The 25,151-nt window shown below is 44.7% G+C and overlaps 1 protein-coding gene across 3 annotated transcripts in view; it reads right to left on the bottom strand.

Moving 5' to 3' along the window:
• The window catches only part of GRM5 (glutamate metabotropic receptor 5), a 213,890-nt gene that overhangs the window by 41,061 nt on the left and 147,678 nt on the right, over positions 1-25,151 (bottom strand). For all 3 annotated transcript variants that reach the window (XM_069969665.1, XM_069969667.1, XM_069969666.1), the window contains exon 3: positions 17,941-18,176. In XM_069969665.1, the coding sequence (XP_069825766.1) occupies positions 17,941-18,176 (236 nt within the window). The remainder of the gene's footprint in view (positions 1-17,940; positions 18,177-25,151) is intronic.

Below are 25,151 nucleotides of genomic sequence, written 5' to 3'. Positions count from 1 at the left end.
TTGAGCTTTTTTGGTCGAACTATGAGCTGGTAAAGGATGAGCCCGGCTGGCGAGACTTTGCCATTCAGGTGGTGTCTCGCCAAAATAACGTCAAGAGAGTGACCGTTTTAACTCGTAACGAATCACTCTCTTGTATTGACATCATGACGTGGCTTGGCCGGTATGGAGAGGTGGTGGAAGTCCCAAAAAAGAACAGGGACGAATATGGCATCTGGTCAGGGGCTTGGACCTTTATGGTCAAACTTAGGTATTCAGGAAACACCGTTACCCATATACCATCTGCCACCTTCCTAGGAAGGGATCGAATCCAGGTCTTCTACCAGGGTCAGCCTAAGCTCTGTCATTTCAGTGCTAGGTGCACGGTGACGAAGTGCTCATTATGTGGGGAAATAGGCCATCTCGCTGCATCCTGTGCGGAGATTAGGTGTCACCTGTGTGGTGACTTAGGTCACCCATTCAGTCGCTGCCCTCGTTCCTTTGCCAACGCAGTTGTTACCCCGGTGGAGAAAGGTTGTGAGGAGGAATCTCCTGGGGGGGCGGCTGGCGGAGGTGAAGGAGTAAAAGAGCCAGGGAGGAAAAGTAAGCAAAAGACGCCAGCCCAACTGAGGTGTCGGGATAAGCGCCAAAGGGAAAGGGAGAGTCTCAGGAGCCTTGCGCAACTGTGGTGACCTCTGATCTCATCCCTGAGGCCAGTCTTACTGCTGAGGCTCTGAGGGACAGTGATCTGGATGAGGAGATCTGGAGGATTCGGAAAGAAGAAGGTGCCATCTCTCCACTGTCCTCCCATGGTGAGAGCGCAGATGAGGATAGTGGGAGATGGGTGGAGCACAAGCGGAGTACTAAAAAGAATAAGAAAAGGGGAGATGTAAGATCTTCTCCCACCCCCCAGATGCCAAAGGAAGGTACAACCATCCTCCCTCTGATTGGTCTCTCAAACCGGTTCCAAACCCTCCAAGATGTTTCCTCCTCAGAGGTGCAGGAGGCACAGGGTGAGGTTCTGGTTGTCGCGGTGACGGAGGGGCCTGCAGGGGACGTCGAATCCTCTCTCCCTGGGGAACGTATTTCCTTTGGGGGGAGGATCTGCCCAGAGTCGGGGGACGAGGAAAATGTAAATAAAGGGGACATGGATACATCCATTTCACTAAAGAGAGGTAAACCATCATCAGATGAGGAAGGTGGCGGGCAGAATGGAAAGGATAGTGGGAAAAAGAAAGCCACCCATGATGGCGGCACCCTCTCCGTTGACGCTGGCTTCCATTAATGTAGCCAGCATTAAGTCAGATACGGCTAGATTTGCGGCCTATGATTATTTTGCCCACATTAATGCTGATATTTTCTTTTTGCAGGAGACCAGGCTAACAGACCTGTCATCTATATTTAAAGCCAGAAGGGAATGGAGGAATGGGCCCTCCTACTGGTCTCTTGCGGCCGAGCCGTATAGCGGGGTGGCGGTACTTTTTGCCGCACCGGTAGAATGCAGACGGGTTATTGAGTTAGAAATGGGGAGGTGCCTGATTCTAGATGTCCTCATGAAGGGACAAGAACTTCGCCTTATTAACATCTATGGTCCACAGTCCAAGTGGGATCGGAAGTGTCTCTTTATGAGGATCAAGCCCTATCTTTTTACAAGTCGGCAGGTGGTCTTTGGAGGGGACTTCAATGCTGTCACGAGGCCCCAGGATAGGGGAGGTTCCAGAGACAAGCTGACTTATGATGGCGTCGCCCTGAATAGTATAGCTAGTGAGGCTCGCCTGGTGGATGTTCACATCCGGCATACACCAGGACACGCAGGATTCACCTATCATAGGGGTAGTTGTAGGTCCAGGATAGACAGGTTTTATTTAAAGGAGGAAGCCATCTCTTCAGCGGTGTCCGTTGTTGAGGTGCAGTTCTCCGACCACTGTTTAATTTTGTTTTCTCTGAATGTTACAGAGACCCCCCGGATGGGTAGAGGCTACTGGAAGCTCAATTCGTCTCTCTTGGAAGAAGCGGAAATAAGACAGTCCTTTGAGGATTTTCTTCAGAGCCAGGTACCATTGCTGGGCCTTTGTAGCAGTAAGTCAGAGTGGTGGGAGATATTCAAAAAAAGGGTTGCGGGATTCTTCCACCAGCTCTCGAGCCTCAGGAGTCTGGACAGGTATCGCCTGTACCAGGGCCTGAGGAAGAAACTTGAACGTCTTGTCTCGACTGGAGGTAGTCGTGAAGATATCTCCAGAGTGAAAGCCTTGCTACTGAGGTGCCAGTATGATAGACACGCATCTTTGGTTTTTGAGAGGGACTATGGGAAGTACCGCTCGCCCGACCCTTACAGAAACTGCAAGATGTCAGTGAATAGTAAAATCGTCTCAGGACTGATTGATAGTACAGGATCCCTGAAAAGGTCCAGATCAGGGATCCTGGAGGTTGTCAGATCCTTTTACTCGCACCTCTTGGGAAGGAAGGATCTAGATCGGGATAAGGCCTCAGCTTTCTTGACTGAAACCGTCCCTGAACCAGGGGTAGACCCCTCTCTTGACGTTTTGACAGAGATGATCCAAGAAGAGGAAGTCAGGGTGGCTATTGATGGTCTTGCCCTCAAGAAGTCACCCGGTCCAGATGGCTTAACATCTGAGTTCTATAAGACCTTTAAGGACACTTTGGTTCCCCTCTTGACTGAGGTATTTAATGAGTGTCTCTCCTCGGGCACTCTGCCGAGGTCAATGAGGAGGTCAGCCTTGATCATCTTGTCAAAGGGTAAAGACCCATCCCGCATTGAGAATTGGCGTCCCATAGCACTTCTCAATGTGGACAGAAAGATTCTGGCAAAAGTGCTGTTTAATCGGCTGGTGGAGTTTGCACCCCAGCTCCTTTCGGGGGCCCAGCATTGCTCTGTTCCAGGCCGCAGTACCTTTAGTGCTGTGCTCGGTGTCCGGGATGCTGTGGAGCAGGGTAGGGCAGGTCACTGGAAGGGGTATTTGCTGTCCTTGGATCAGGCAAAAGCGTTTGATCGGGTTAACCATGAGTACCTCTGGTCTGTCCTTCTGAGATATGGCCTGCCGGGGGGGTTTGTTGATTGGCTTAAGACCTTGTATGCAGGGGCAGAGAGTTTCCCACGTGTGAATGGTTGGATTGGCCGCTCTTTTGAGGTTGGGTCTGGTGTCCGTCAGGGTTGCCCTTTGAGCCCACTGTTGTACGTGTTTGCAATTGATCCTTTCCTTAGGAGGATTCATTGTGGACCGTTGACAGGGGTGAGAATGGACCCTGCGGTGCAAAAATTGGATTCCACTCTGAGGGTGGTAGCGTACGCTGATGATGTCACCATATTCGTCTCCTCGCAAGAGGAGGTGCAGTGTGTGATGTCAGAGGTGGAGCGCTACTCAGAGGCATCTGGGTTCAAGATCAACCAGGATAAGTGTGAGAGTCTCTGGCTGGGAGGTGGAGATCCTGGATTTGATCTCCCGGACACCCTTCCAGAGCCCCAGGAGTTTGCAAAAGTTCTCGGCATCGAATTTGGCCAAGGGGATTACCCCAAACAAAACTGGGACAGCAGGCTTAAGATCGCCGCTCAGAGGGTGGATCAGTGGAAGGGTTGGTCTTTGACCCTCGGGGAAAGGGTTAACCTGATCAAAACATTCCTGCTCCCTTTGCTGATATATCTGGGCAGTGTTTGCATTTTGCCAGAACCTCTCTGGACTCGGGTCTACAGTGTGTTCTTCCAGTTGTTATGGGGGAATAGACTGAACCTAGTCAAGAGGGAGACAAGGGGGGTTGTGTATGGTCAACCCCATGGTGTTCCTGGTGAATACCTTTCTTAAGACCAACATTGCAAACCTCTGGAAAGAGAGGGCTCCTCCGTGGGTATTCTCCTATAGGGGATGGTTTCGGCCTTTCTTCCAGGAATGGGAGACAGGAGGGCAAGTGAAGGATCTCCGCACACCACACGGGCATCTTCCGGCTTATGCTACCCTGGTTCTGAAGGTGATTCGTCGGTGGGGTTTGGGGATGTGGGAGATTAGGACTCTGTCGAGGAAATTCCTTGACACTAGGGTCCTGTCGTCCCATTTCCAAAAACCGCTGGCGCTCAAGGATTGCCCAAGTCGGGATCTGGAGGTTGGTTTGGGCCTATTGAATTCCATCAGGATCCCCTTGAAGTTTTGGGACTTGGCTTGGCGCTGCTTCCATGGGAAACTGTATGTGAGGGACAATCTGAAGTGCAGGAGCTCTGAGGATCGGGGATGTCCCCGGGAGGAGTGTGGAGGCATGCTGGAAAGCATGGATCATTTTCTGCTTCATTGTCCCTTTAATACAGAGGTTTACAACAGGGTGGGCGCTTCCATCGGGTGGCCCAGGTTGGCCCGCCTCTCCTATGGAATGGGCCTATGGAGCATTCAGAAACCTTGGTGGCTGGGACCGGAGCACTTTATTCCTAGTCAGCATAGTGGTCAGGTACCACACGTGGAGTGCACGGTGTTTAGTGTCGACGCAGCGTAAAATCCTCCCTGTGGATGAGGTGGTTAGGGGCACACTCGGTGACCTGGTGAAGGTGCGCTCTCTGGAGTACGAGAGGCTGGGGGCTGGTAGGGCCTCTTGTCTTTGGAGGGGCTTTGCCTATAAGGTTCCTTAGCCTGCGTCTCCTCTCCTGGTGGTGGGCTGATGCTGGCACCTTAGTTTTTTGTTTTGTGCTGTAGAGATACTGGAGTATAGGGCTTGCAGGTACTGAACTTGGGCTTTTGGGCGTGTGTGGGGCTGAGAAGTCTCATTATTGTTGGGTTTAGTAAGTTATATATATTTTTTAAAAAGTTTGCGTATTTGTGTGTTTATATGTTTGTATAAATTGTATATACTGTATATATTATATATGTTTTGTTTGCACCTGGGGTTCGGGTTTAGTGATAGGTTGGGTGGTGGGTAAAAGGGGGGAGGAGGCTTCTGTGGGACTTTGTGGGGACTTTTATATATATATATATATATATAAAATCCTGGGCTGGTTCATGGACGTCCGTCATCATGTACTGGGGGCATGGGATGCGGGACCAGCTCAGGGCCAAAAAATAAATAAATAAAAAAAAAATACTATATGTATTGTTTAGTTGTAGGTTATTATTTTGTATCGTGTCTTGTTTAGTTTTAGTTTATTTGTGTAATGATGTCTTGTTTAGTTGGTGTTGGGTTGAGTAGAATTATGTCTGTGGTATTAGGTTGTGCACAATGCAACTGGGCCAGGGGGTTCACATTTAGTTATTTATATAGGTGTATAGTATATAGTAGTGTATATAGGTGTGTATAGTATATAGTGGTGTATTGTATATAGTAGTGTATATAGGTGTGTTTATAGGTGTATAGTATATAGTGGTGTATTGTATATAGTAGTGTATATAGGTGTGTTTATAAGTGTATAGTATATAGTAGTATATATAGGTTTGTATATAGTAGTGTATATAGATTATTAATATGTTTAGCTAAATAGTTTATATTGTATATAGGTATATGGGTATATGGGTTGTCTGTGTGGGAGAATGAGTGTGGGGATGGACCGGTGCTTTATGTTATGGTTTCATTTTTCTATTTATTGTTTTGTTCTGTTGAGATATGGTGCGTTATTTCTCTATTTAGTTGTTATGTTTAAAATTTTAATAAAAGAAATACAGGGTGAAACTCAGGATAAGTAATGTAATGTATGTACACAGTGACCCCACCAGCAGAATAGTGAGTGCAGCTCTGGAGTATAATACAGGGTGAAACTCAGGATAAGTAATGTAATGTATGTACACAGTGACCAGCAGAATATGTAGCCGTATATCAGTAGTCAGCCATCTGTGGAGGCATGATGAGATGGCGCAGCACACAGACAGTGATTGGTTACTGCCCTCTTCTTTCCCAGAGTTCTGACAAATAGGGGAATCCTGATTCCATATATAAACTGTTCATTGACAATCAGATGAGTTTCCTTCTGTACGGACGGTATTCAAGGCCAAACCCTCCTTGTCTTCTTTGCTGCAGCTACTCCTGGGTGGTATATTCCCTGCACAATCCATGCATCATCTCCTTTGTTGTGTATCTTAGAGATTGAGGAGCAATAAGTCAGAGTGTGGATAAACCGCAGGTACTTTCATTAGTGACCAGAATTCTTGGCTGCTCCTCCGTGTTCAATAAGTTTCTTTATTCTAAGTGGAGATAATCATCCTGGCAGATATATAAGCGGCCGTCGCTGCTGTTGGGTTTTCATTGCTGCTTTCATTTATTTAAAAGAAAAAATATTATCATGGCTGAGTAAAACATCCAAAAAGTCTTATCGAGGTTTATTAGCATACATAGTGCTGACTGTATCTACTGAACAAAATGTGTCACCTTAAATACATGCTCTAACCTGAAAAAGGTGACATTGACTTCTATGGGAAAGAGTAGTGGGCATGCTCTGTACTGTGCTGTAGTCACTGTGCAGAAAGGGGGAGCTAATCTGTCCCCTATTCTTTAAAGGTGGTCATACACCCTTCAATAACTAATGTCAAACGATCCTGTGTTCTCTATGGGGAGGGTTAAGCCACAGCCAGAGAGCTCTAGCTGCGGCTTTTCTCTCCTAAAACAAAGGGTCTGGCCAGTGTTTTTCCATCACACCCGACCCCTATCTCCATGAACATCATTCACGTCAGTGGTCGGTTGGGAGACCCCCATACAACGACAAAAGTATAAAGTGTATGGGGCTCTTAGACCATGTTCCTACTATGGGATTTTGCAGCCGTGTTTTGTTAATGATGGCCGTAAAGAATGATCATAAGGATTATTTGTGGCTGTCATTACCAATAGATGGCCGTGTTTTCATCTTTATTACATAGTGGGAACATAGCGATAAGACTGGATCCCGTGTTATCTGCCACCAGCTTTAGGCTATGTTCACACTACGTAAAATAACTGCCGTTATTTTGATTTTATTTTGTTTAATTTTGATTCCTAGCATGTTTAAAAACGGGATGAAACATGTCATGTAATTGAAATACTGCGACTAGCCGAATAAACCACTCGGTAAATTTTTTACATTAAAATCAAGTTTAATTTGGCCGAAATAAATTTTACGTGTGCGGCCGCATTGAAATCCACGGACGTAGTTGTAACATTACCGACCGCAAATAAATGACCTGTTCATTTTTCACGGGTCCGTACGAACTACCGCCGTTGTCTTATACGCAGTGTGCATCGTACGACCGTAGTTCGTACGAATTGCTATATCGTACCATCCTCAAAACAACGGCCGTAGTTTTGCGGTGAAAACTACGGCCTATGTTTTACGTAGTGTGAACATAGCCTTAGGGTGTGTTCACACTTAGGGTACTATTACACGGAACGATAATCGGCCGAATTGGCCCGATTCGGCCAATTATAGCTCCGTGTAATAAATGCAACGATCAGCCGATGACAACGATCATCGGCTGATCGTTGATATAGGTTAGACCCTATTTTCGTCGGGCGCCGACCGCGCACCGCTGCGTGTAATAGCGGTGCGTGGCCGGCGACTAACAATATACATTACCCATCCACGTTCCAGGGCTGTTCCTGCCGTCCGCTTCTCCCGGGGTCCCGCGCGCGCTCTAGCTTCACAGCGGCTTGTCAGCTGATAGGCCGCTCAGCCAATCACAGACCGCGGCCGTCCCGGCCTGTGATTGGCTGAGCGGCCTACCAGCTGACAGGCCGCTGTAAATCTAGAGCGCGCACGGGACCCCGGGAGAAGCGGACGGCAAGAGAAGCGGCCGGCAGGAGCAGCCCTGGAACGTGGATGGGTAATGTATGCCAGTTTAGCAAGGGCTGCAAGGACATCGGTAACGATGTCCTTGCAGCTCTTGTCAAACGATCATCGAGCCGTGTAATAGGCCCAGTAAACAAGCAACGATCTAGCAGATCGCTGCTCGTTTACAGGTATTATCGGGCCCTGCTCGGCCCGTGTAATACCACCCTTACAGGATGTGCAGCAGATGTATATTTTCAGTGATGTGGCCAAAAATAAAATCTCTTGTGGCCAAAGGCAAAACTCTGAGAGACTCTAAGAACAGAGGTCAAGGGTTATCAGAGCAGTGAAGCAGAGATCTCCTTGTCTTCTGCTTTTTAACCCTTTTTGTGTTGCAGCATTTAAGAGAGCTTTGGGTCACTTACACACAGTAGTGCAAAAGGGGTTAAGTGGAAGGACACAGGATGGTTCTTATCTTCCCTGTGCATCCCCGGGCCCCCCTCCTGCACAGGCCCCATAGCAGCTGCCTAGCCTGCCCCTATGGTAGCTAAGCTACTGGCCGCCGCCTGTCTGTTGATGTAAAAATCATAAAGTGATGTACCTGCTGGTACATTGGCTTTAACTATATTCAACAGCCGCTGGCCTTATTCACTAATTGTTCAGGGATCCACCTTTTGCTGGGATCAGATTGAGTAAACGATCGAAACTAACGACTATCATTCTGTGTAATATGGTGAACAATTCAACTGATTTCTGGTTAACGATAAACAATCCTGTTTGCGATTTTTTTTATCATTAATCGTTAAAAATCCTCACAGTATATGTCATTCTGAGTGTTACATTCGATGAGTGCACGACACACACAGAAAAATAGCGGCATATCCCAGCCTAATCTCAGAGCCATAGTTATGGGTTTGTGTTGCCCTAAACTCTAACACTGTCCACATTTAGACACCCATGTCATTACACCAGTATTTGGGCATCTTTGTATGCCATACTGTATATCTAATAAAAATTCAACACTTGCCACCATACAGTATATGCTTGTTGTTGACTTTCCAACCATGTCACCTTCTATAAGCATCCAAGCATCCAACAGTGCTAAAATACCGCCATATAATATCAGTATTCCAATAATACCGTCACAGGATAACTGAAGAAAATCTATTCCCTATCCACAGGAGGAGATAACTGTCTGAACATGGGGGGGTCCAACTATTAAGAAGCCCCCATTTTGAGAATGTGGACCTGAGTTTCCTGACAGAATGGTATGGTGGGCATGCATTCACTCTTCTGGCATGAGGTAGACAAGTACAGTACTTGGCTTTCTAGCAGCAGTCATAAAGAACGGATAGAACAATGCGCTCCGGCATTCCACTGTGACAGGAGCATCATGATACCCTTTTCGAGGTCAGGGGGGTGCAAGCAGTTGCATCCCCTCGATCAAAAGGTTATCTCATAGGGGATATCATCTACTGGTGGGACTCCTCCATTAATGGCAGACAATGCATAAATAATACTGCAAAACCTAAAGAAATAAAACCAACACAAATACCCTAAATGCCAACACCACTGTAATATAAGGTTGTATTCTGAATGAAACACTGTCCATAACTCTCTTTAAAGGAGAAGACTGGTGAAAATATTTTATTAAAGTATTGCATTGCCCCCAAAAAAGTTATACAAATCACCAATATACACTTATTACGGGAAATGCTTATAAAGTGCTTTTTCCCTGCACTTCCTACTGCATCAAGGCTTCACTTCCTGGATAATATGGTGATGTCACTTCCTGGATAACACGGTGATGTCACTTCCTGGATAACATGGTGATGTCACTTCCTGGATAACATGGTGATGTCACTCCCTGGATAACATGGTGATGTCACTTCCTGGATAACATGGTGATGTCACTCCCTGGATAACATGGTGATGTCACTTCCTGGATAACATAGTGATGTCACGACCTGACTCCCAGAGCTGTGCGGGCTGTGGCTGCTGGAGAGGATGATGGCAGGGGTATGCTCAGTGTCCCCCCAGTGCCCTGTGTCCCTCAGTGTCCCCCTGACATCCTCCTCTCCAGCAGCCACAGCTCTGGGAGTCGGGTCGTGACATCACCATGTTATCCAGGAAGTGACATCATCATGTTATCCAGGAAGTGACACCATCATGTTATCCAGGAAGTGACATCACCATGTTATCCAGGAAGTGACATCACCATGTTATCCAGGAAGTGAAGCCTTGATGTAGTAGTAAGTGCAGGGAAAAAGTACTTTATAAGCATTTCCTGTAATAAGTGTATATTGTTAGTTTGCAAAATTTTTGGGGAGCAATACAATACTTTAATAAAAATTTTCACCGGACTTCTCCTTCCCACTATAGTAATAGAAAGCTTAACTGATCCATATGAGCCAATGACCAGGACCCCCACCGAGTGAAGGAACAGCAGAGCTCGATAAGTGCCACAGATCTTCCCTTTGCTTTAACCACCTATTGTGCTGTGAACTGCAGCACAGTCTCATTAGGTGAGTGGGCTGTACTGCGGCTCCCTGCACAGTTGGTGGTCGGGGAGTACTGTTGTGCATGGAACAAGAAGGACTCTGTCTCCTTTGTTCTTATGATCACTAGGCATCCCATAGGTTAAACTCCTCTGATCATAAAATGGTGACATATACCATAACAATAAAGATGGGAATACTCCTTGCAATAACTAGAATGAAATTTCCAGCTTCAAAGACGTCCATATAATCAATGATGCACAAACATAGTAATTCCCCAGTGCATTGTGGTACTGGTAGTGTGGTAGGGAGGCCTTATTAGTAATGGCAGATGTACAGCCAGGTTGTTGGTTTATATACAGGAGGAATTACAGAGGAACGGCACAAAGGAAGTTAGTGCTCCTCCAGAGGTGAGTAACCTGTCTCTTTAGCGCCACCTATTGGAGTTCTCTGCAACTACTTTACATATTTTTCTCCCATAGAGCACTGCCTGGCCTGTATAATCATCGCTCTGTGTAATAAAGACAACGATCAGCCGATGACAACTATCATCAGCAGATCACTGGTTTAGGTTTGGACCTAAAAGTGTCGGGCGCTGACCCCGCATTGCTACGTGTAGTAGTGATGTGTGGCCGACGGCTGACGATTGCCCAAACACCTGATACCTTACCTCTCTCCAATCCCAGTCTTCTCTCTTGTGTTCCGCAGCTTTCTGGTCCGGCTGCTCAGCCAATCACAGGCTGGGACCGTCACCGCTGAGATGCTGCGGAGCACAGAAGAGAAGGCCGGGAGTCAGGTGTTTAGGCCAGGGCTGCATGGACATTGCGAACGATGTCTATGCAGCCCTTACTGCCCGATTATTGCGTCTAATGGTGCGTTTACACGGACAGATTTATCTGACAGATTTTTTAAGCCAAAGCCAGGAATGGATTTGGAAAGAGGAGAAATCTCAGTCTTTCCTTTATGACCTGTTCTTTGTTTATAGTCTGTTCCTGGCTTTGGCTTCAGAAATCTGTCAGATAAATCTGTCAGTGTAAACGCACCATAATAGGTCCAGTAAATGAACGCTGATCTAGCACTCGTTCACTAAAATGATCAGGCCGTAGTCGGCCCATGTCGGACCCTTAGAATTAAGAGATATTCCTATATGTTATATACTTTAATGGAGTACAGTATGATCCAGTATACAGTACCTTCCTTTAAAGGGGTTATCCAGGCTTAGGAAAACATTGTCTTCCAGAACCAGCGCCTCTTCTGTCCTCAGTTTGGGTGTGGAGTTTTGCAGCTTAGTCCCATTGAAATGAATGGAGCTGAATTGTAATACCACACACAGCCTGAGGACAGGGGTGGCGCTATTTTTGCAAGAAAGTATCTCTGCTTTCTCATATCCTGGAGAACCCCTTTAAAGTATCTAATTAGCTGATAATGAAAACCGCTTCATCATGAATTGGAGCAGAGAGAACGCTTGCACTATAATTCGGCCTCAGCGGCCGTCGCTAATTGATTTAACACTTTAGTGACTGGAAAGGTTTGCAGGACGCTACACACACATTTATATCTACATGTTATCGACTGACAGAGGTAATTGGTTGGCACTTCTTAAAAAAAAAAGAATCTGTCAACCTCTCATCTGTCCCTGGAGGACTAAGCCTGACAGCCCTGAAACGGAGATAATTGGACGTAACCAAGACGAGAGCCGCAAATCAAAGTAGACATTATTAAAATAACCCCTTTGTACCAAAGGTGCGATATGAAGTCAGATGTCTCCCGAAACAGTCAGACTGGAATCTGAAATATAGATCATATACAAATATATAGGTCACCTGGGTACAGATATATGCACATTCTGCATACATCTCCTCCCAACTAATGATGAAGCATAACATTACAGTCAGGGGGGGTCCAATCTCAAAGACCCCTGACATTTCTGAGAGTGAAAATTCTATTTATTTTTTTTTTAGCCTAAAAAAGGTGACATTGGCTTCTGTGGGAAAGAGTAGTGAGCATGCTCAGAGAGCTTTGGCTGTGGCTTACTTCTCCCAGAACAAAGGGGTTGGATGGTGATTTTCAAACCTTTCCATCACACCACACCCTTATAGCCTTTAACTACAGATATACAGTATACATCCTGTATCTACACCACTCAGATACATACAGCCTATAACTACACCCCTCACATCTATATACAGTAAATTATTATTTAGCCTTTGACTACACCCCTCAGATATACACAGCCTATAACTACACCCCTCATATCTATATACTGTTAATATATTTATATATATTACACCCCTCAGATATATACAACCTGTAACTATACCCCTCATATATATATATATATATACAGCCTATAACTATACCCCTTATATATATACAGCCCATAACTATACCCCTCAGATATATATACAGCCCATAACTATACCCCTCAGAGATATATACATATATATATATATATATATATATATATATATATATATATATATCTTAAAGAAACCAGGGTGGGAAACATGCTTGAGAAAGGCTCTAGGTTACGAGCTGAAACGTTGCATTGTTATGTAGACTGGCACAATAAAGTCTTTTTAATTGGAAGAAGATGCTGTCCTCTACTTGCTTCTACTATATATATATATATATATATATATATATATATATATATACAGCCCAGCATACTATTACATATACAGCCCAGCATACCATTATATATATATATATATATATATATATATATATATATATATATATATATATATATACCAGCATACGATTTGCTTTCCCTACAACCTGGTTGCACTGGTGACTCATTTTAAGGCTGTCAGAAATCACTACCCCTAAATCCTTCTCTTCTGAAGTCTTTTCCACCACAGTACTGCCAATGTGATACTCGCATAGAAGATTCCTCCTCCCCAAGTGCATTATCTTACACTTGGAAACATTGAACTTCAATTTCAGATGTTTGGACCACTTATCTAGCAAAGCTAAATCATTTTCCATATTACTAACACCTCCAGGAATATCAACCCTATTGCACACTATTGTGTCATCAGACACAGACAAACCTTACCCACCAACCCTTCTCCTGTCACTATCCTTACCTACCAAACCTTCTCCTATGTCACTATCCTTACCTACCAAACCTTCTCCTATGTCACTATCCTTACCTACCAAACCTTCTCCTATGTCACTATCCTTACCTACCAAACCTCCTCCTATGTCACTATCCTTACCTACCAAACTTTCTCATATGTCACTATCCTTACCTACCAGACCTTCTCCTATGTCACTATGCTTACCTACCAAACCTTCTCCTATATCACTATCCTCACCTACCAAACCTTCTCCTATATCACTATCCTTACCGACCAAACCTTCTCCTATATCACTATCCTCACCTACCAAACCTTCTCCTATGTCACTATACTTACCTACCAAACCTTCTCCTATGTCACTAACCTATGTCACTATCCTTACCTACCAAACCTTCTCCTATGTCACTATCCTTACCTACCAAACCTTCCCCTATGTCACTATCCTTACCTACCAAACCTTCTCCTATGTCACCATCCTTACCTACCAAACCTTCCCCTATGTCACTATCCTTACCTACCAAACCTTCTCCTATGTCACTATCCTTACCTACCAAACCTTCTCCTATGTCACTATCCTTACCTACCAAACCTTCTCCTGTATCACTATCCTTACCTACCAAACCTTCTCCTATGTCACTAACCTTACCTACCAAACCTTCTCCTATGTCACTAACCTTACCTACCGAATCTTCTCCTATGTCACTATCCTTACCTACCAAACCTTCTCCTATATCACTATCCTTACCAACCAAACCTTCTCCTATATCACTATCCTCACCTACCAAACCTTCTCCTATGTCACTATACTTACCTACCAAACCTTCTCCTATGTCACTAACCTATGTCACTATCCTTACCTACCAAACCTTCTCCTATGTCACTATCCTTACCTACCAAACCTTCCCCTATGTCACTATCCTTACCTACCAAACCTTCTCCTATGTCACCATCCTTACCTACCAAACCTTCCCCTATGTCACTATCCTTACCTACCAAACCTTCTCCTATGTCACTATCCTTACCTACCAAACCTTCTCCTATGTCACTATCCTTACCTACCAAACCTTCTCCTGTATCACTATCCTTACCTACCAAACCTTCTCCTATGTCACTAACCTTACCTACCAAACCTTCTCCTATGTCACTAACCTTACCTACCGAATCTTCTCCTATGTCACTATCCTTACCTACCAAACTTTCTCCTATGTCACTATCCTTACCTACCAAACCTTCTCCTATGTCACTATGCTTACCTACCAAACCTTCTCCTTTGTCACTATCCTTACTTACCAAACCTTCTTCTATGTCACTTACCAACATATTAAAAAGAACAAGACCCAGAACAGACCCTTGTGGCACACCACTTGTAACTAATCTCTGCTCGGAATACGCACCATTAACAACAACCCTCAGATATGTATCCTTCAGCCAACCACAAATCCACTGAACTATCCAGTGATTAAGTCCAATTTTCTCTAACTTCTCCATCAGGCTTTGCTGAAGTCCAGATAGGCGATATCCACAGCGCCACCTTCATCCAACACTTTTGTGACATAATCAAAGAAATCAATGAGATTAGTCTGACATGATCGGCTCTCAGTAAAGCCATGCTGGTTTGGATCCATCAAATTGTTGATTCTTAGGTGATCCATTATCTTCTTTTTTAGAAGAGTTTCCATCATTTTTACTACTACAGATGTTAAGCTAACTGGCCTGTAGTTACTGGCTTAGATATATATACAGTGTAGTTACTGGCCTCAGATATATATACAGCCTATAACTATGCCCCTCAGATATATACAGTGTACAACTACACCCCTCAGATATATATGTGGTGTCCCACTAGGGGTGTTGCTGTTGTCACACCCATTGCAAAAGTCTGTACTTTTGTGGTCTTGTCGCAGTCAAAGTAGTATTTAAAGATGACCACTAGATGTCGCTATATTATGTGTTTAAGTGTGGAAATTGCACAGCTGAAGTGTCTCAAAGGGTTATTATGTTTGTGTACCAGAATCTGCGACCCAGTAGGATCCTTACTTTCTTCTGTCCTATCGCCTCTTCTCTTTCTGCTCTTCTGTTACACTCTTTCCATCCAACCACAGCGCGCCTTCCACGCTGGACAGGAAGTGAGTCACGCGGGAAACAGTAAGAGTAGTCTTAGTCAGTGCCCCGCATGGGTAGGATGCAGAACAGAGCTCTCATACAAACTCCTCTCTTAGTGTATATACTCAGCACTATGCAGTGCTAAAGCCTCTTAGGAGAGGACCAGCCTACAGATCATCTCAACCTACGCCGTAGACTAGGAGTTACAACAGTGCAGAACAGTATCCACTGCAAGAGCCAAAAAGCTAGAAACTGATCCGGGTGGAGCAAAGTTACTAGAAAGTCTATGAACTTCATCTGTCAGCGCGAGTGTCAGCAGGAAACCCTCAGCACTCTGCTCATCCCAGGTAACTGGGTCTGGGGCCTGTGTCACTTATTAGTACGGTTCAGCCAATGGTAGTGGGCATAAGGTGGTGTGAAGGCTATTGGAAAGTCAATACACAGGCACAGGTTTTCTCATTCTTCTTCTACTACTTGGGTTGAGACTCTCACGGCACCCTCCTCTCTACTACGCTACCTCAGTACAACTCTACCAACACTACTACATCCTACTCAGCACTTATCACACAGATCTGGTGGTTCTATGTTCAAGTATTTATTGGAACTTTATCAAGAGTATTTCTCATCTGTATTACCTGTTGCACATTTGCCAAAAGTAAAACAAGTCAACATCATGTAAGGAGACTGTGATTATTCACTACCACCTACACAGCACATACACCGCAACCTCTCCCCTTTCTGTGGGTGGCGGGTCCTACTATTATTTGGGAGGGTCATTACACCGCTCAGGCCACCTGTGACTATATCATCCATGACTACACTATCCCAAGGGACCCGGTAAAGGGTACAACCGGCCTTACACCTTAAAAGCAGGCGTGCCATCACACCTGTGGGCCCACAGGCACTGGCGTTACGTGACAAAACCTTAAGGTCCGGCTGTATCTCGGCCATCCACCACAGGAGTGGTGTCACACTTCCATCTAGCAAGTGACCTGTCGTCCCACCGCTACAACATCATCCCGGGGCACACCACATATAAAGCCTATAACTACACCCCTCAGTATATACATTTAGGCAACGCTCACACAGTATTTCCGTCAGTCTTTTGATCAGTATTTTTTCAACCAAAATTGTGGAACTGACAGGGCTAAAAAAAGACTGACGGAAATACTGTGTGTGAACATTGCCTTACACTAATTTTCAGTATTGAAATTAAACCCGTAGCGGCCAATTACGATTTCCCGCTATAATCTGGAGAGTAGAAAGTTTCCCCCCATTTTTTTGTAATAAAAAAGCTCTGAAAATGAAGTCCTGGATTTCTCAAGTGTAAGATTTAAGAGCAGAGCTTATATCTCTCGTCACGGATGGAAGCCAGTTGACAATTTTATGACATGAAGTGAGTTTATTTCCTGCGGCGGCAGTAAAATCTAATCCTACAGGGTGACTAATATAAAATTAAGGCAGATTCTATGTATAAAAATCATCTTTACATATTCATGGAAAAAGCACAAAAAACCCAGAACTTCTATTGTCTCAATATTTGCTATGGCGATTAGTGTAAGCTACTATTCTCTGTTGTCAGCTGCTTTGTTCTTACTGCCGTCATGGCTTCTGTTATTATAGTCTTGATGGATCTGTCGCATATAAAACTCTAATAGATTGTAAAGATTTGCGTCCGCCTGCGGCAGATGCTGTTCTGGCTCCTATTCGGCAATAGAATTCTGACAATGCCCTCTTATGTGCAATAAAGGGAAACTCCAGTGATTTGTTTTTCATTAAAATCAACTGTTGTAAGAAAGTTGTATAGATTTGTCATTTACTTTTGTTTAAAAATCTTAAGTTTTCCAGTACTTATCACCTGCTTCATGTCCTGCAGGAAGTCGTATATTTTTTGCAGTCTGACACAGTGCTCTCTGCTGCCACCTCTGTCCATGTCAGGAACTGTCCAGAGCAGGAGCGGTTTTCTATAAGGATTCGCTACTGCTCTGGACAGTTCCTGACATGGACAGAGGTGGCAGCAGAGAGTGCTGTGTCAGACTGCAAAGAATACACCACTTCCTGCAGGACATACAGCAGCTGATAAGTACTGGAAGACTGGAGATTTTTTTTTTTTGCCGGAGTACCCCTTTAATGTGCAATGACCATTGAAAGTAATTTTCATGGTTTGATATACAACGTTACTGCCGTGTAATACAATACTGGATGTACCCCCCCCCCAGCCCTTTAAAGGGGTTATCCAGCGCTACAAAAACATGGCCACTTTCCCCCCTACTGTTGTCTCCAGTTCAGGTGCGGTTTGCAATTAAGCTTCATTTACTTCAATGGAACTGTGTTTCAAAACCACATCCAAATCTGGAGACAACAGTAGGGGGAAAGTGGCCATGTTTTTGTAGCGCTGGATAACCCCTTTAAAGCTTCATCCCCGCGTCCTATGCTCTGTTCTCATTACGGATTCTGCTTTCACACACATAACCTTAGCATTGCACTCTCCTTCCTCTGCGGATGCCACCACGTTATGTAATGACACGTTTATGGAAGGACAGATCTATTCACTCACAGCTGCAGGTCTTGTTGTAGATTTGGTTGTCCTGCGAATATCCTTTCAATTTGCACTTGAACTTGTTTTGCCAAAACTCCTGGAACCAGGGATTGCGGAGATTGTTCTCTGGCCGTAGCTGCAGGTAATAATCGTCAAACCATTTCACATCAGGAGACTGCAGCTTGATGGTGATTCCTCCGGCAGCCTCTCGCTGATAACCGTCTGTCACATCGTACCTGTCTGCCCAGCCATCACTGCGGAGAGAAATAACATGATAAATCTTCACCTTCCCAATTTCATACAAAAGAAAAAAATCTGACTGATGTTCTTATCTGCTGAACATTTCTGTAATATCCCGCATTGCTCCCTCCAACCAGAAAACTATCATCGCCGCCATTTACGGAATAGATTTCAGGTTTATTTAAAGGTGAAATTCATCCATTGTTTTCCTTTTATAGGTGCAGATCGCTTCTATATCTAAGGGTAAGGTTCTATGCAGGGCCGGTGTGAGCACAGGGATTACCGGGGCAAGTGCCGGGGCCCAGTGCCTCCAGATGCCCAGACAGGGAGAGGGGCCCAATGTTCTAATGTTCAGCCTACTCATTGTAGAGCAGGGTGAGCGCTGAACATTAGAAGACAGAGAAAGAGCAGGACCTGTGAGTGTCCTGTACAGAGAGAGGGAGATGAAAAACCTGATCATATGACCCACAGGACCTTAATACCACAGTGTGGAGAGCAGCCGGACAGAGAGGAAGAGAAGGAAGACTGAGCTGTAAGTGTTGTGTGTATGTGTGTGTGACAGTCAGTAATGTGTATGCTTGTGTATCAGTCAGTAATGTGTGTGTGTGGGTTGGTCAGTATGTGTGTGTGTGTGTGTCAGTAATTTGCGTGTGTGTTTCAATCAGTAGCGTTTTTCAGTCAGTCAGTCAGTAATGTGTATGCCATTAAGTGTGTGTCTGTCAGTAGTGTGTGTGTCAGTCAGTAATGTGTGTGTGTGTCAGTCAGTAATGTGTGTGAGTAAGTCAGTAAGTAATGTGTGTGAGTGTCAGTCAGTAAGTAGTGTGTGTGTCAGTCAGTTATTAATGTGTATGTCATTAAGTGTGTGTGTCAGTAATGTGTGTCCGCTAAGGCTCTGTCACCCAAGGGCCCGCAAAAACATGGAGCCGGCCCTGGTCCTACATATTCAGAAAAAAAACATCTGTATATGGCAGCCATTAGCCACCTGTGGACATGGTTATGTCCGTATTCGGCAGCCATAACATGGAAACCTGGGTCAATAATGTAATGGAGCTTGCTCCTATAGGGAACCATGCACCTTGGTCAGATTAACAGGATTAGCTCTGGTCTTTGGAGATTGGACCCCTAGCAACTTTTATGTCCCATTTGCTGTCACCCCCATCGGAGCATTGTACATATGTATCGACAAAATGATCACCCACCATGCAATAAATAGTTTGTGCAGGTGTTGCATTGTAAATATGGTTATGAGTATGACTGGCCTGAAACCCAGATCCATTCACTAGGTGCCTGGAGTAAGACCGTCACAGATCAAATTTTGATGTTTTTTTCCAAAAGTTGGCCATCAATATTAAAGTAGTGATTCATCTTTGTATAATTGATTGCCATTAATATTAGATCAGAGGGGTTCCAACTGTTTAGCTGTTTCAAGGGGCTATGGCGCTTGTGGAAGCACATACTGCTGCTCCTCTTTAGTATTAGTAGCGGTGGTGCAAGATACTGTAGCATTTCCCCATTAAAGTGAACAGGATAGCATTGTAGTACCTTACACTACAGCTGCGGTGTCCCACCACGGGTGTTCTTTCTTTTGTACACCTGTCGCAAAAGCTCCTAACTCCAGGTTAAGTGGTGATTAAGGTATTTTACAGTTTCGCCACTGGATGTCAGTATTTTACTGTTTAATGTGCGCTTTTGCTGACCTATAGGAGATGCTCTTTTTTCTAGCCTATCACTCTTCTTTCTCTTGCACACATTCCTTTCCACCACTCACAGGTGACCTTACTTAGCCCCTTGGGGAAGTTACTTGGTGGGAGGAGGTGTAGCGTCAGTTGTTACCCAGATTCTCATTAGAGAAGGACACACAGAGCAGAGATCCCTGCGGTAGCCAAGCCAGGGCCTGGCTCTGCCAGGACCCTTGTCCGGGAAAAGTCAGTTCAGACAGTGTGTTTAGTGAGTTGAGTCTAAGACGTGTGTATGTAGATGCAACTAGAGACACTCCGCTCTTTCAGTATTCCTACTATATATATACTATGCAGTGCTAAACACTACAGAGGGAGAAGAGTCGGGGATCATCCTAGCCCACACCCTGAACCAGTCTAAAAGGTGTAGGGCAGTATCCTGATACACAAGAAGAACTAGCCTGGATAGGACAAAGCTACCAGAGGGTCTATGTATCCTATCTCGCAGTGCAGGTAACCGGGAAGGCTCAGATGCTTAGCTTCACCCATATGACCAAGGCTGAGGTTTGTATCACCTTATTAGGACGAGTCCCTCGACACTAGAAGGCAGAAGGTGGTCAGATTATAGTCTATACAAGGGTACAAGTAAACTTCTCACTTTCAAGTATTCTATCAAGTTCTGGCAGAGCATACTACATTGGGTTCGGACTCTCTTGACAAACTCTCTTCTACTCTGCTCTTCTCTACTTTCAACTCTTCAAGCACTGCTACAACTAACTCTACTCTGCTTCTTCAAGCATCTCCTCAGAACAAACGAGTTGAAGCACTAAAGTCTGTGTAAAGATTTACCTATTTGCTGCAAAAGTGTTTTGTACTACTGAGAGACTGTACAGCAAAGCTGTTATATTTTCAATATCACAGGGACTCAGTCATCCTTTCCGCCGCACCTGCACCTATACACACTTGCCGCACACATTGGGTTACTTTTTCCCTCTCTGTAGGTGGCAGTACTGATAGTCCAGGTGGGTCAATTGCCACTCAGGACTACCATGAAAAAAAAACCAAGGGACCCACTACAACCCGGCAGGTCACCAACCATTTTGAGTACAGCCAGCCATAACATAAAGCAGGTACCAACATCACACCTGTGTGCTGGACTAGCAATGGCTTCACAACACTTACATCTTTGGCTGAGCTGTCGCAACCACCTGTCATAGCATCAGCAAGGTGGTGCAACAATACACACCAACTAATAGTACAGTGATGCAACAGTCAATAGCAATAAACTCCAATGAGCACCAAATAGCTGATAAACCTTTCGAAGTTAAATCTGCACTATTGTTTAAACAACAAACTTTACAATACAGGGAATATAAGATGTTTTGTAATATATCTTATCAGACAAAAATGCCTTCTCCAGTTATCAAGCATTCCCCCCAACTACTCTGAAAACCAGCTTAAAAACTGATTATTTATTTTACCACTTACAACTTGTCAACTTATCAGATTCCAAGTCATAAAACTATATGGAGGGGAAAGAGATAGGAGGAGGAGGGTCTGGGAACAAACACACACACACACTGCAAAAGAGAGAGAGAGAGAGACAGCTAAGGTCTGGACAGTGGGTCGGCTACACAGCTACATGGGCAGCAGGGTCGGAACATGGTCTGTCGGAGGGGGGCTGGTGAGAGTCGTCTATCCAGGTCTACTGGCCGTCCACACAATACAGATAATGACAGCTCCGGTGCAGGGATGGGAGAGAGACCACCAGGATGATGATGATTCACATGTCTCTCTACAGTCTCTGCACAGGCTCAACAGTGGATCCATCCTGCTCTTCCCATCTGCAGACAGCAATGGGGTTCTCTGTTTTAATAATCACTAGTAATTGGTCCTGGTTGGATTCTGGAGAAGAGTCCTCCTGACCATCAGGGATCAAACAGATGAACATTTTGTATTATCTACATTTTCAGAGTTTGATCAAAAATGATAATGAAATATTTAATTTTCCTCTTTCCCTCTTCGCATTCACCCCCCATAGGATTTCATGCGAAAATTAGGTTAGAACAATTCTGGGTCACTAAGATTAAACCCATTACTGGCATTCAAGGGCCCACACATCCCAATATCCTGGCGGTAAACAGGTGTTCTCTGTCTGTAGCAGCTGTCAGGCATTATCCATGATTGGGTTTAATTGGAGCCGAGATGGTTTATTATGTTTTCCTGCGATGATTATAATTTAATACAATTAGTCACTGAAGATAAGATAAACACACATACACAACAGATACACAGCCTGGCATGGGAAGAGTTAAAGGGGCCGTCTTGTATGGACCGAATGCAGATCACCCTGAGACCAGCTGACTGATCATGGGTGAAGATCCACATTATACTAATATTTGTCTTCTGCTGAAGATCACTACCAATGAGTGTCCACCAGACGTGACAGGACCACTGGGAGATGGGGGTCCCACTGGGGAACCCTTATTTTAGAAATGATGGTTGATGGGAAGTCAACTATTTTTGTTTTTACTTATGTTACTGAACATGACTAATATACTGTACACTGAATGGACTCTCTTTTTTAGAGACACCTGGTCTTTTATTTTTGAAGCTTTCCTGTATGATGATTAGAATAGATTGATCGAAAACTTCCAGTAAAAGGGGATCCTGTGGATGGAAATGATTCACCGATGAAAGGAGAGAAAAAAAATTGTTCTGATAAACCTGCTGTGAAACGTCAAGGAAACTGCAGCTGAATACAATGCTGATGTCTAACTAATGTGTCTGAATGCAGGACTCAATATTCCCTAGTATTGATGGGCTGTAAGAGCAGACAACCAACTCCATGGCCATTGTGTCTAAGAGAAACGGGAAAAAAAGCAAAAATTGTGTTGCTGAGCAGTGGAGAATCATGGCCTGGTCAGATGGACCCCGATCTCTGTAGAGAGACAGGGCCCGGTCACATGGGTTCAGATCTCTATGGAGAAACATGAGTGGGCAGATGGATCACAATCTGTGGAGAAACATGGCCCGATGGTACCTAATCTGTGTGAAGAAACATGGCCTCCAGATCTATGTGGAGAAACATAGCCTGGCTACAGGGATCTAGATCTTTGTGGAGAAACATGGCCCAGTAATTGGACCCAGATCTCTGTGGAGAAACGTGGCCGGTCACATGGGTTCAGATCTCTGTAGAGAAACATAGCCTGGTCAGATGGATCCAGATCTCTGTGGAGAAGCCTGGTCTGGTTAGATGGATCCAGATCTCTGTGGAGAAACATGGCCTGCTTAGAGGGATCCAGATGAATCTAGTGTAGATCTCTGGGGAGACACATGGCCTGGTCTGAAGAATCTAGATCTCTGGGGAGAAACGTGGCCTGGTCAGATGCATCCAGATCTCTGTGGCACCATACTGATGAGAGGGTCAAAATTTGGCAGAAGAAGCAAAAACAGATGGTCCCTTCTTTTTAGGGTTGAACAGTTCTGGGTGGTGAAGGGGGCATAATGGTGGGGGGAATGTTTTCTTGGTGTACCTTGGCTTCAATAAAAACTGTGAAAGGACACATGGGCAGCAAGATTTATCTAATTATTGTGGCTAAGTTTATGTCCTCAAGGCAGTTGTTTCCACTGAAGGAGGAAAAGTAGACTATGAGCAGGACAATGCACTGTCCACAAGGGTTATATAATCCTGGATTATTTCCAGGTACATATCATAGCATTTCACTTGCTCCTCCAAGCTTCAAACTCCCCAGATCATAATCCTAAACAGATCTCTGGGATGAGGTAGAGCCGGCTGCTCACAACATGTCAGGATCTCTATATAATATTAAGTAAAACCTGCGAGAAGCGATCCTGTCTACATGGGCCAATATTACAGGGGAGCAATTTCAATGCCTAATGGACTCTATGGCTGTATTTCTGAAGACCAAAGCCCAACCTTCAACCAGATGAATGTCTACAATAGACTGGCCAGTGAAGACTTGCAGAGGTTAACAAAAATCAGGCAAGACCCTAATGTAACGTAATGTAAAGCTCCACACTGCTGCCCCCTGCAGTCAGGGAAGGGTGCTGTACATCTGGGGTGTACGTGGATGGTGGTCCTATGAGGACATCTAAGACTATATTAGGTTTCTGAACATTTACCGAGAGTCTGCAGGAGGGAAGAGCAAGGGAGGGAAGATGCCACTTTCCCCCCGACTCATTCCAAAGTTTCATATATTGACTTGTACTACTAATAAGACTGTGGTAAATCACTTTAGTTTTTGAGTGGAGCGTTCTCTCTGCCTGACATGAACTTCTCGGCGGTGCAGGTTATTCAGTGTGCATTTCAGCACAAAGTGGATCCGCTCTTTTATTAGCATTTCTTTTAAGGTTATGTAGCATCTCTTACGCTTTTAAGCCATAGCCTGGAAGACTTGCTGTTCTGAAGTCTTAGCACGCATCGGATTTCTTTGATCTTATCAATATGACATTAATTATGGGTTTGGTGGAATTGGCTTGCAGCGTGTTCATTTACTGAGAAGAAAGTTTTACGAAAAAGTTCTCAGATTGTAAATTGACACATTAAATCACCTTTTATCAAAACCTACTGCAAAGTCTATCGGATTTCCTTTGTATGAGAGAACAGAAGCTAAAATGAGGCTTTGAGAAGACATCCAAAGTCCATATGCCTTATTAGGGTATATGTACATCATAGAGTGAACGGTCCCTCAACAACAAGGAGACACTCTATAAAGATCCCCGGTGGGAGGTGGCAATTATCTAGTAGCCTCCGAAATCTCTCCAACATATGATGATTGGGGAAAGAAGGATCGGGAATGTGGGATTTCAACTGCCTGATCTTTTACTTCCCAGAGCAATAAACTACTTCACTAGGCATTGCTCCCAACTAGCCAGATTCCTACTCCACACTGATGAGGGGCAACAGCCTGAAACAGCTGTGTGTGGATGGATACCTGTTTCTGGTTTTCCCTTGTCATGTCCATAGACTCTTGGCTGGATATTGACTGAAAGGACCACCTAATATGGTGGTTTCCTTCCAAGAGCCATCCCTTTGTTAGGTCCTTCCCTGAAGGGATATCTGGCTAGTCCCGTATTTTGAGACTCTTGAATGAGGCTAACGCATGATTGGGGAGAGAAGGATCAGGAATGTGGGATTTCAGCTACCTTATCTTTTACTTTCCGGAGTGATAGACCAATGCAAGAGGAGTCTGGAAGCAGCTTACCCCTCCTCTTTCAGTTTAGAACACGCCTGCTTAGCCAACACCAGCATTCATATGTAAAAGGGGATCGGGAGGTAGCTGTAAGCCG

Source organism: Dendropsophus ebraccatus, chromosome 5 (genome assembly GCF_027789765.1).
Source record: "Dendropsophus ebraccatus isolate aDenEbr1 chromosome 5, aDenEbr1.pat, whole genome shotgun sequence".
Lineage (NCBI taxonomy): Eukaryota > Metazoa > Chordata > Amphibia > Anura > Hylidae > Dendropsophus > Dendropsophus ebraccatus.
Note: the sequence above shows the minus strand (reverse complement) of the source record. Positions and strands in the feature narration are given on the sequence as shown.